The sequence below is a fragment of the Carassius carassius genome, chromosome 6 (genome assembly GCF_963082965.1).
Source record: "Carassius carassius chromosome 6, fCarCar2.1, whole genome shotgun sequence".
Lineage (NCBI taxonomy): Eukaryota > Metazoa > Chordata > Actinopteri > Cypriniformes > Cyprinidae > Carassius > Carassius carassius.
In genome coordinates, this window is record NC_081760.1 from 31026371 (window position 1) to 31039037 (window position 12667).

Sequence of the window (12667 nt, forward strand, 5' to 3'; positions counted from 1 at the left end):
ATGATGACACTTACTCTCATAGGTGACATTCACCACCTTCACCGATTCATTGAGCTGTGACTCTCTGGAATGACGGAGAGTATTGATAGCACTGAGGACCAGAGATTCACTGGGCACTGGAGATGAGGAGTTGAACACCAGCTTGCTTGTGACCACTGCTGAACCATATCTGTAAATATAACCACTTTTGTTTAATTTACATCAATGTATTTGCAATAAAAACATGACTTTTGCATTTTTTTTATTTGCTTAAAATAGAAAACCCAAATTTACATGAGTTTTGGAGTAGTAACAGAAACACTGGTTGTTGTGACTGGAAACACTGTTGTAGTGGTTGGTAGACGTAGCTCATTGAGGAAGCTGACTGGTTGTATGACATCTCCATCCTGGTAGCTGTATTCCATCCTGCCATCAATCTGGTTTGAAGTGCTCCTACAAAACAATAATAGGATTCATTTAGGGAATTGAACCCACTTCTTGAAAAAGGTTTTTTTTTGTTGGTATTTGTAACATTACGTAGTTTCAACAAGTTAAATGCAAGGGAGTGTGAAGTAAAGACTGAAATTAATTTGCATCTTACGTGAAGTTGGAGGTCTTGGGTAGTAAAGTTGGACTGCCAGGTTCATTAAGAAGAGTGTTCAGCTGAAGGGGAAAAATCAAACCATTCATCAGTTTCTGGAGAACACTAGCATTGAATCTAAGTAGTATTAAACTGTTAATTTCTGACGTTTACCGCATTATTGATGGTATCCTGCACTTTCTGGTTGGTGTTGCCTCTAGACACAGGGTCCTCTGGCATGCTGATGTTAATCACGTTAAATGTAAAGACCACAGCATAGGAGGTTTCTGAGATTTCTGTTTGGATGGGAATGATAATTTTAGAATTTTGACAAAAGCCTGTAAAACATGATTGGTTGACTCAATATCAGTTCAAATTTCGAAGTGAAAATGATGACACTTACTCTCATAGGTGACATTCACCACCTTCACCGATTCATTGAGCTGTGGTTCTCTGGAATGACGGAGAGTATTGATAGCACTGAGGACCAGAGATTCACTGGGCACTGGAGATGAGGTGTTGAACACCAGCTTGCTTGTGACCACTGCTGAACCAGATCTGTAAATATAACCACTTTTGTTTAATTTACATCAATGTATTTGCAATAAAAACATGACTTTTGCATTTTTTTTATTTGCTTAAAATAGAAAACCCAAATTTACATGAGTTTTGGAGTAGTAACAGAAACACTGGTTGTTGTGACTGGAAGCACTGTTGTAGTGGTTGGTAGACGTAGCTCATTGAGGAAGCTGACTGGTTGTATGACATCTCCATCCTGGAAGCTGTATTCCATCCTGCCATCAATCTGGTTTGAAGTGCTCCTACAAAACAATAATAGGATTCATTTAGGGAATTAAACCCACTTCTTGTAAAAGTTTTTTATTTTGGTATTTGTAACATTACGTAGCTTCAATAAGTTAAATGCAAGGGAGTGTGAAGTAAAGACAGAAATTAATTTGCATCTTACGTGAAGTTGGAGGTCTTGGGTTGTAAAGTTGGACTGCCAGGTTCATTCAGAAGAGTGTTCAGCTGAAGGGGAAAAATTAAACCATTCATCAGTTTCTGGAGAACACTAGCATTAAATCTAAGTAGTAATAAACTGTTAATTTCTGACGTTTACCGCATTATTGATGGTATCCTGCACTTTCTGGTTGGTGTTGCCTCTAGACACAGGGTCCTCTGGCATGCTGATGTTAATCACGTTAAATGTAAAGACCACAGCATAGGAGGTTTCTGAGATTTCTGTTTGGATGGAAATGGTAATTTTAGAATTTTGACAAAAGCCTGTAAAACATGATTGGTTGACTCAATATCAGTTCAAATTTCGAAGTGAAAATGATGACACTTACTCTCATAGGTGACATTCACCACCTTCACCGATTCATTGAACTGTGACTCTCTGGAATGACGGAGAGTATTGATAGCACTGAGGACCAGAGATTCGCTGGGCACTAGAGATGAGGAGTTGAACACCAGCTTGCTTGTGACCACTGCTGAACCAGATCTGTAAATATAACCACTTTTGTTTAATTTACATCAATGTATTTGCAATAAAAACATGATTTTTGCATTTTTTTTATTTGCTTAAAATAGAAAACCCAAATTTACATGAGTTTTGGAGTAGTAACAGAAACACTGGTTGTTGTGACTGGAAGCACTGTTGTAGTGGTTGGTAGACGTAGCTCATTGAGGAAGCTGACTGGTTGTATGACATCTCCATCCTGGAAGCTGTATTCCATCCTGCCATCAATCTGGTTTGAAGTGCTCCTACAAAACAATAATAGGATTCATTTAGGGAATTAAACCCACTTCTTGTAAAAGTTTTTTATTTTGGTATTTGTAACATTACGTAGCTTCAATAAGTTAAATGCAAGGGAGTGTGAAGTAAAGACAGAAATTAATTTGCATCTTACGTGAAGTTGGAGGTCTTGGGTTGTAAAGTTGGACTGCCAGGTTCATTCAGAAGAGTGTTCAGCTGAAGGGGAAAAATCAAACCATTCATCAGTTTCTGGAGAACACTAGCATTAAATCTAAGTAGTAATAAACTGTTAATTTCTGACGTTTACCGCATTATTGATGGTATCCTGCACTTTCTGGTTGGTGTTGCCTCTAGACAAAGGGTCCTCTGGCATGCTGATGTTAATCACGTTAAATGTAAAGACCACAGCATAGGAAGTTTCTGAGATTTCTGTTTGGATGGAAATGGTAATTTTAGAATTTTGACAAAAGCCTATAAAACATGACTGGTTAACTCAGTCTCAGTTCAAATTTCGAAGTGAAAATGATGACACTTACTCTCATAGGTGACATTCACCACCTTCACTGATTCATTGAGCTGTGATTCTCTGGAATGACGGAGAGTATTGATAGCACTGAGGACCAGAGATTCACTGGGCACTGGAGATGAGGAGTTGAACACCAGCTTGCTTGTGACCACTGCTGAACCAGATCTGTAAATATAACCAATTTTGTTTAATTTACATCAATATATTTGCAATAAAAACATGACTTTTGCATTTTTTTATTTGCTTAAAATAGAAAACCAAAATTTACATGAGTTTTGGAGTAGTAACAGAAACACTGGTTGTTGTGACTGGAAACACTGTTGTAGTGGTTGGTAGACGTAGCTCATTGAGGAATCTGACTGGTTGTATGACATCTCCATCCTGGAAGCTGTATTCCATCCTGCCATCAATCTGGTTTGAAGTGCTCCTACAAAACAATAATAGGATTCATTTAGGGAATTAAACCCACTTCTTGTAAAAGTTTTTTATTTTGGTATTTGTAACATTACGTAGCTTCAATAAGTTAAATGCAAGGGAGTGTGAAGTAAAGACAGAAATTAATTTGCATCTTACGTGAAGTTGGAGGTCTTGGGTTGTAAAGTTGGACTGCCAGGTTCATTCAGAAGAGTGTTCAGCTGAAGGGGAAAAATTAAACCATTCATCAGTTTCTGGAGAACACTAGCATTGAATCTAAGTAGTATTAAACTGTTAATTTCTGACGTTTACCGCATTATTGATTGTATCCTGCACTTTCTGGTTGGTGTTGCCTCTAGACACAGGGTCCTCTGGCATGCTGATGTTAATCACGTTAAATGTAAAGACCACAGCATAGGAGGTTTCTGAGATTTCTGTTTGGATGGAAATGGTAATTTTAGAATTTTGACAAAAGCCTGTAAAACATGATTGGTTGACTCAATATCAGTTCAAATTTCGAAGTGAAAATGATGACACTTACTCTCATAGGTGACATTCACCACCTTCACCGATTCATTGAACTGTGACTCTCTGGAATGACGGAGAGTATTGATAGCACTGAGGACCAAAGATTCGCTGGGCAATAGAGATGAGGAGTTGAACACCAGCTTGCTTGTGACCACTGCTGAACCAGATCTGTAAATATAACCACTTTTGTTTAATTTACATCAATGTATTTGCAATAAAATCATGACTTTTGCATTTTTAAATTTTCTTAACATAGAAATCCAAAATTTACATGAGTTTTGGAGTAGTAACAGAAACACTGGTTGTTGTGGCTGGAAACACTGTTGTAATGGTTGGTAGACGTAGCTCATTGAGGAAGCTGACTGGTTGTATGACATCTCCATCCTGGAAGCTGTATTCCATCTTGCCATCAATCTGGTTTGAAGTGCTCCTACAAAACAATAATAGGATTCATTTAGGGAATTGAACCCACTTCTTGAAAAAGTTTTTTTTTTGGTATTTGTAACATTACGTAGCTTCAATAAGTTAAATGCAAGGGAGTGTGAAGTAAAGACTGAAATTAATTTGCATCTTACGTGAAGTTGGAGGTCTTGGGTTGTAAAGTTGGACTGCCAGGTTCATTCAGAAGAGTGTTCAGCTGAAGGGGAAAAATCAAACCATTCATCAGTTTATGGAGAACACTGGCATTGAATATAAGTAGTATTAAACTGTTTATTTTTTATGTTTACCGCATTATTGATGGTATCCTGCACTTTCTGGTTGGTGTTGCCTCTAGACACAGGGTCCTCTGGCATGCTGATGTTAATCACGTTAAATGTAAAGACCACAGCATAGGAAGTTTCTGAGATTTCTGTTTGGATGGAAATGGTAATTTTAGAATTTTGACAAAAGCCTGTAAAACATGATTGGTTGACTCAGTCTCAGTTCAAATTTCGAAGTGAAAATGATGACACTTACTCTCATAGGTGACATTCACCACCTTCACCGATTCATTGAGCTGTGACTCTCTGGAATGACGGAGAGTACTGATAGCACTGAGGACCAGAGATTCACTGGGCACTAGAGATGAGGAGTTGAACACCAGCTTGCTTGTGACCACTGCTGAACCAGATCTGTAAATATAACCACTTTTATTTAATTTACATCAATGTATTTGCAATAAAAACATGACTTTTGCATTTTTTTTATTTGCTTAAAATAGAAAACCAAATATTACATGAGTTTTGGAGTAGTAACAGAAACACTGGTTGTTGTGACTGGAAACACTGTTGTAGTGGTTGGTAGACGTAGCTCATTGAGGAAGCTGACTGGTTGTATGACATCTCCATCCTGGTAGCTGTATTCCATCCTGCCATCAATCTGGTTTGAAGTGCTCCTACAAAACAATAATAGGATTCATTTAGGGAATTGAACCCACTTCTTGAAAAAGTTTTTTTTTTTTTTTGGTATTTGTAACATTACGTAGCTTCAATAAGTTAAATGCAAGGGAGTGTGAAGTAAAGACTGAAATTAATTTGCATCTTACGTGAAGTTGGAGATCTTGGGTTGTAAAGTTGGACTGCCAGGTTCATTCAGAAGAGTGTTCAGCTGAAGGGGAAAAATCAAACCATTCATCAGTTTCTGGAGAACCCTGGCATTGAATCTAAGTAGTATTAAACTGTTAATTTCTGACATTTACCGCATTATTGATGGTATCCTGCAATTTCTGGTTGGTGTTGCCTCTAGACACAGGGTCCTCTGGCATGCTGATGTTAATCACGTTAAATGTAAAGACCACAGCATAGGAAGTTTCTGAGATTTCTGTTTGGATGGAAATGGTAATTTTAGAATTTTGACAAAAGTCTGTAAAACATGATTGGTTGACTCAATATCAGTTCAAATTTCAAAGTGAAAATGATGACACTTACTCTCATAGGTGACATTCACCACCTTCACCGATTCATTGAGCTGTGATTCTCTGGAATGACGGAGAGTATTGATAGCACTGAGGACCAGAGATTCGCTGGGCACTAGAGATGAGGAGTTGAACACCAGCTTGCTTGTGACCACTGCTGAACCAGATCTGTGAATATAACCACTTTTGTAAAATTTACATCAATATATTTGCAATAAAATCATAAATTTTGCATTTTTGAATTTTCTTAAAATAGAAATCCAAAATTTACATGAGTTTTGGAGTAGTAACAGAAACACTGGTTGTTGTGACTGGAAACACTGTTGTAGTGGTTGGTAGACGTAGCTCATTGAGGAAGCTGACTGGTATGACATCTCCATCCTGGAAGCTGTATTCCATCCTGCCATCAATCTGGTTTGAAGTGCTCCTACAAAACAATAATAGGTTTCATTTAGGGAATGGAACCCACTTCTTGAAAAAGTTTTTTTTTTTTTTTGGTATTTGTAACGTTACGTAGCTTCAATAAGGTAAAATGCAAGGGCGCGTGAAGTAAAGACTGAAATTAATTTGCATCTTACGTGAAGTTGGAGGCCTTGGGTTGTAAAGTTGGACTGCCAGGTTCATTCAGAAGAGTGTTCAGCTGAAGGGGAAAAATCAAACCATTCATCAGTTTCTGGAGAACACTGGCATTGAATCTAAGTAGTATTAAACTGTTAATTTTTTTATGTTTACCGCAGTATTGATGGTATCCTGCACTTTCTGGTTGGTGTTGCCTCTAGACACAGGGTCATCTGGCATGCTGATGTTAATAATGTTAAATGTAAAGACCACAGCATAGGAGGTTTCTGAGATTTCTGTTTGGATGGAAATGGTAATTTTAGAATTTTGACAAAAGCCTGTAAAACATGATTGGTTGACTCAGTCTCAGTTCAAATTTCCAGGTGAAAATGATGACACTTACTCTCATAGGTGACATTCACCACCTTCACCGATTCATTGAACTGTGACTCTCTGGAATGACGGAGAGTATTGATAGCACTGAGGACCAGAGATTCACTGGGCACTGGAGATGAGGTGTTGAACACCAGCTTGCTTGTGACCACTGCTGAACCACATCTGTAAATATAACCACTTTTGTTTAATTTACATCAATGTATTTGCGATAAGAACATGACTTTTGCATTTTTTTCATTTGCTTAAAATAGAAAACCTAAATTTACATGAGTTTTGGAGTAGTAACAGAAACACTGGTTGTTGTGACTGGAAACACTGTTGTAGTGGTTGGTAGACGTAGCTCATTGAGGAAGCTGACTGGTTGTATGACATCTCCATCCTGGAAGCTGTATTCCATCCTGCCATCAATCTGGTTTGAAGTGCTCCTACAAAACAATAATAGGATTCATTTAGGGAATTGAACCCACTTCTTGAAAATGTTTTTTTTTTTTTTGGTATTTGTAACATTACGTAGCTTCAATAAGTTAAATGCAAGGGAGTGTGAAGTAAAGACTGAAATTAATTTGCATCTTACGTGAAGTTGGAGGTCTTGGGCTGTAAAGTTGGACTGCCAGGTTCATTCAGAAGAGTGTTCAGCTGAAGGGGAAAAATTAAACCATTCATCAGTTTCTGGAGAACACTAGCATTAAATCTAAGTAGTATTAAACTGTTAATTTTTGATGTTTACCGCAGTATTGATGGTATCCTGCACTTTCTGGTTGGTGTTGCCTCTAGACACAGGGTCAACTGGCATGCTGATGTTAATCACGTTAAATGTAAAGACCACAGCATAGGAGGTTTCTGAGATTTCTGTTTGGATGGAAATGGTAATTTTAAAATTTTGACAAAAGCCTATAAAACATGATTGGTTAACTCAGTCTCAGTTCAAATTTCGAAGTGAAAATGATGACACTTACTCTCATAGGTGACATTCACCACCTTCACTGATTCATTGAGCTGTGATTCTCTGGAATGACGGAGAGTATTGATAGCACTGAGGACCAGAGATTCACTGGGCACTGGAGATGAGGAGTTGAACACCAGCTTGCTTGTGACCACTGCTGAACCAGATCTGTAAATATAACCAATTTTGTTTAATTTACATCAATATATTTGCAATAAAAACATGACTTTTGCATTTTTTTATTTGCTTAAAATAGAAAACCAAAATTTACATGAGTTTTGGAGTAGTAACAGAAACACTGGTTGTTGTGACTGGAAACACTGTTGTAGTGGTTGGTAGACGTAGCTCATTGAGGAATCTGACTGGTTGTATGACATCTCCATCCTGGAAGCTGTATTCCATCCTGCCATCAATCTGGTTTGAAGTGCTCCTACAAAACAATAATAGGATTCATTTAGGGAATTAAACCCACTTCTTGTAAAAGTTTTTTATTTTGGTATTTGTAACATTACGTAGCTTCAATAAGTTAAATGCAAGGGAGTGTGAAGTAAAGACAGAAATTAATTTGCATCTTACGTGAAGTTGGAGGTCTTGGGTTGTAAAGTTGGACTGCCAGGTTCATTCAGAAGAGTGTTCAGCTGAAGGGGAAAAATTAAACCATTCATCAGTTTCTGGAGAACACTAGCATTGAATCTAAGTAGTATTAAACTGTTAATTTCTGACGTTTACCGCATTATTGATTGTATCCTGCACTTTCTGGTTGGTGTTGCCTCTAGACACAGGGTCCTCTGGCATGCTGATGTTAATCACGTTAAATGTAAAGACCACAGCATAGGAGGTTTCTGAGATTTCTGTTTGGATGGAAATGGTAATTTTAGAATTTTGACAAAAGCCTGTAAAACATGATTGGTTGACTCAATATCAGTTCAAATTTCGAAGTGAAAATGATGACACTTACTCTCATAGGTGACATTCACCACCTTCACCGATTCATTGAACTGTGACTCTCTGGAATGACGGAGAGTATTGATAGCACTGAGGACCAAAGATTCGCTGGGCAATAGAGATGAGGAGTTGAACACCAGCTTGCTTGTGACCACTGCTGAACCAGATCTGTAAATATAACCACTTTTGTTTAATTTACATCAATGTATTTGCAATAAAAACATGACTTTTGCATTTTTTTTATTTGTTTAAAATAGAAAACCTAAATTTACATGAGTTTTGTAGTAGTAACAGAAACACTGGTTGTTGTGACTGGAAACACTGTTGTAGTGGTTGGTAGACGTAGCTCATTCAGGAAGCTGACTGGTTGTATGACATCTCCATCCTGGTAGCTGTATTCCATCCTGCCATCAATCTGGTTTGAAGTGCTCCTACAAAACAATAATAGGTTTCATTTAGGGAATTGAACCCACTTCTTGAAAATGTTTTTTTTTTTTGGTATTTGTAACGTTACGTAGCTTCAATAAGGTAAAATGCAAGGGCGCGTGAAGTAAAGACTGAAATTAATTTGCATCTTACGTGAAGTTGGAGGTCTTGGGTTGTAAAGTTGGACTGCCAGGTTCATTCAGAAGAGTGTTCAGCTGAAGGGGAAAAATCAAACCATTCATCAGTTTCTGGAGAACACTAGCATTAAATCTAAGTAGTATTAAACTGTTAATTTCTGACGTTTACCGCATTATTGATGGTATCCTGCACTTTCTGGTTGGTGTTGCCTCTAGACACAGGGTCCTCTGGCATGCTGATGTTAATCACGTTAAATGTAAAGACCACAGCATAGGAAGTTTCTGAGATTTCTGTTTGGATGGAAATGGTAATTTTAGAATTTTGACAAAAGCCGGTAAAACATGATTGGTTGACTCAATATCAGTTCAAATTTCGAAGTGAAAATGATGACACTTACTCTCATAGGTGACATTCACCACCTTCACTGATTCATTGAGCTGTGATTCTCTGGAATGACGGAGAGTATTGATAGCACTGAGGACCAGAGATTCACTGGGCACTGGAGATGAGGTGTTGAACACCAGTTTGCTTGTGACCACTGCTGAACCAGATCTGTAAATATAACCACTTTTGTAAAATTTGCATCAATATATTTGCAATAAAATCATGACTTTTGCATTTTTAAATTTTCTTAAAATAGAAATCCAAAATTTACATGAGTTTTGGAGTAGTAACAGAAACACTGGTTGTTGTGACTGGAAACACTGTTGTAGTGGTTGGTAGACGTAGCTCATTGAGGAAGCTGACTGGTATGACATCTCCATCCTGGAAGCTGTATTCCATCCTGCCATCAATCTGGTTTGAAGTGCTCCTACAAAACAATAATAGGTTTCATTTAGGGCATGGAACCCACTTCTTGAAAAAGTTTTTTTTTTTTTTGGTATTTGTAACGTTACGTAGCTTCAATAAGGTAAAATGCAAGGGCGCGTGAAGTAAAGACTGAAATTAATTTGCATCTTACGTGAAGTTGGAGGCCTTGGGTTGTAAAGTTGGACTGCCAGGTTCATTCAGAAGAGTGTTCAGCTGAAGGGGAAAAATCAAACCATTCATCAGTTTCTGGAGAACACTGGCATTGAATCTAAGTAGTATTAAACTGTTAATTTTTTTATGTTTACCGCAGTATTGATGGTATCCTGCACTTTCTGGTTGGTGTTGCCTCTAGACACAGGGTCATCTGGCATGCTGATGTTAATAATGTTAAATGTAAAGACCACAGCATAGGAGGTTTCTGAGATTTCTGTTTGGATGGAAATGGTAATTTTAGAAATTTGACAAAAGCCTGTAAAACATGATTGGTTGACTCAGTCTCAGTTCAAATTTCCAAGTGAAAATGATGACACTTACTCTCATAGGTGACATTCACCACCTTCACCGATTCATTGAACTGTGACTCTCTGGAATGACGGAGAGTATTGATAGCACTGAGGACCAGAGATTCACTGGGCACTGGAGATGAGGTGTTGAACACCAGCTTGCTTGTGACCACTGCTGAACCACATCTGTAAATATAACCACTTTTGTTTAATTTACATCAATGTATTTGCGATAAGAACATGACTTTTGCATTTTTTTCATTTGCTTAAAATAGAAAACCAAAATTTACATGAGTTTTGGAGTAGTAACAGAAACACTGGTTGTTGTGACTGGAAACACTGTTGTAGTGGTTGGTAGACGTAGCTCATTGAGGAAGCTGACTGGTTGTATGACATCTCCATCCTGGAAGCTGTATTCCATCCTGCCATCAATCTGGTTTGAAGTGCTCCTACAAAACAATAATAGGATTCATTTAGGGAATTGAACCCACTTCTTGAAAATGTTTTTTTTTTTTTTGGTATTTGTAACATTACGTAGCTTCAATAAGTTAAATGCAAGGGAGTGTGAAGTAAAGACTGAAATTAATTTGCATCTTACGTGAAGTTGGAGGTCTTGGGTTGTAAAGTTGGACTGCCAGGTTCATTCAGAAGAGTGTTCAGCTGAAGGGGAAAAATTAAACCATTCATCAGTTTCTGGAGAACACTAGCATTGAATCTAAGTAGTATTAAACTGTTAATTTTTGATGTTTACCGCAGTATTGATGGTATCCTGCACTTTCTGGTTGGTGTTGCCTCTAGACACAGGGTCAACTGGCATGCTGATGTTAATCACGTTAAATGTAAAGACCACAGCATAGGAGGTTTCTGAGATTTCTGTTTGGATGGAAATGGTAATTTTAAAATTTTGACAAAAGCCTATAAAACATGATTGGTTAACTCAGTCTCAGTTCAAATTTCGAAGTGAAAATGATGACACTTACTCTCATAGGTGACATTCACCACCTTCACTGATTCATTGAGCTGTGATTCTCTGGAATGACGGAGAGTATTGATAGCACTGATGACCAGAGATTCACTGGGCACTGGAGATGAGGAGTTGAACACCAGCTTGCTTGTGACCACTGCTGAACCAGATCTGTAAATATAACCAATTTTGTTTAATTTACATCAATATATTTGCAATAAAAACATGGCTTTTGCATTTTTTTATTTGCTTAAAATAGAAAACCAAAATTTACATGAGTTTTGGAGTAGTAACAGAAACACTGGTTGTTGTGACTGGAAACACTGTTGTAGTGGTTGGTAGACGTAGCTCATTGAGGAAGCTGACTGGTTGTATGACATCTCCATCCTGGTAGCTGTATTCCATCCTGCCATCAATCTGGTTTGAAGTGCTCCTACAAAACAATAAAAGGATTCATTTAGGGAATTGAACCCACTTCTTGAAAATGTTTTTTTTTTTTTGGTATTTGTAACATTACGTAGCTTAAATAAGTTAAATGCAAGGGAGTGTGAAGTAAAGACTGAAATTAATTTGCATCTTACGTGAAGTTGGAGGTCTTGGGTTGTAAAGTTGGACTGCCAGGTTCATTCAGAAGAGTGTTCAGCTGAAGGGGGAAAAATCAAACCATTCATCAGTTTCTGGAGAACACTAGCATTGAATCTAAGTAGTATTAAACTGTTAATTTCTGACGTTTACCGCATTATTGATGGTATCCTGCACTTTCTGGTTGGTGTTGCCTCTAGACACAGGGTCCTCTGGCATGCTGATGTTAATCACGTTAAATGTAAAGACCACAGCATAGGAGGTTTCTGAGATTTCTGTTTGGATGGAAATGGTAATTTTAGAATTTTGACAAAAGCCTGTAAATCATGATTGGTTGACACAATATCAGTTCAAATTTCGAAGTGAAAATGATGACACTTACTCTCATAGGTGACATTCACCACCTTCACCGATTCATTGAACTGTGACTCTCTGGAATGACGGAGAGTATTGATAGCACTGAGGACCAGAGATTCGCTGGGCACTAGAGATGAGGAGTTGAACACCAGCTTGCTTGTGACCACTGCTGAACCAGATCTGTAAATATAACCACTTTTGTTTAATTTACATCAATGTATTTGCAATAAAAACATGAATTTTGCATTTTTTTTATTTGCTTAAAATAGAAAACCTAAATTTACATGAGTTTTGGAGTAGTAACAGAAACACTGGTTGTTGTGACTGGAAACACTGTTGTAGTGGTTGGTAGACGTAGCTCATTG

At 37.7% G+C, this 12667-nt stretch overlaps 1 protein-coding gene across 1 annotated transcript in view; it reads right to left on the reverse strand.

The window, feature by feature from the left end:
* LOC132141693 (serine-rich adhesin for platelets-like) overlaps positions 1–12667 on the reverse strand; it is a 54992-nt gene that overhangs the window by 14119 nt on the left and 28206 nt on the right. Inside the window, exons 50-68 of the mRNA XM_059551358.1 lie at positions 12099–12220; positions 11945–12006; positions 10690–10848; positions 9484–9638; positions 9255–9376; positions 9102–9163; positions 6901–7059; positions 6413–6479; positions 6259–6320; positions 5694–5848; positions 4515–4636; positions 4362–4423; positions 4058–4216; positions 2855–3009; positions 1680–1801; positions 1527–1588; positions 1222–1380; positions 963–1117; positions 734–855 (exon numbers count right to left, since the gene is read on the reverse strand). Of these exons, the coding sequence (XP_059407341.1) occupies positions 734–855; positions 963–1117; positions 1222–1380; positions 1527–1588; positions 1680–1801; positions 2855–3009; positions 4058–4216; positions 4362–4423; positions 4515–4636; positions 5694–5848; positions 6259–6320; positions 6413–6479; positions 6901–7059; positions 9102–9163; positions 9255–9376; positions 9484–9638; positions 10690–10848; positions 11945–12006; positions 12099–12220 (2243 nt within the window). The remainder of the gene's footprint in view (positions 1–733; positions 856–962; positions 1118–1221; positions 1381–1526; positions 1589–1679; positions 1802–2854; positions 3010–4057; positions 4217–4361; positions 4424–4514; positions 4637–5693; positions 5849–6258; positions 6321–6412; positions 6480–6900; positions 7060–9101; positions 9164–9254; positions 9377–9483; positions 9639–10689; positions 10849–11944; positions 12007–12098; positions 12221–12667) is intronic.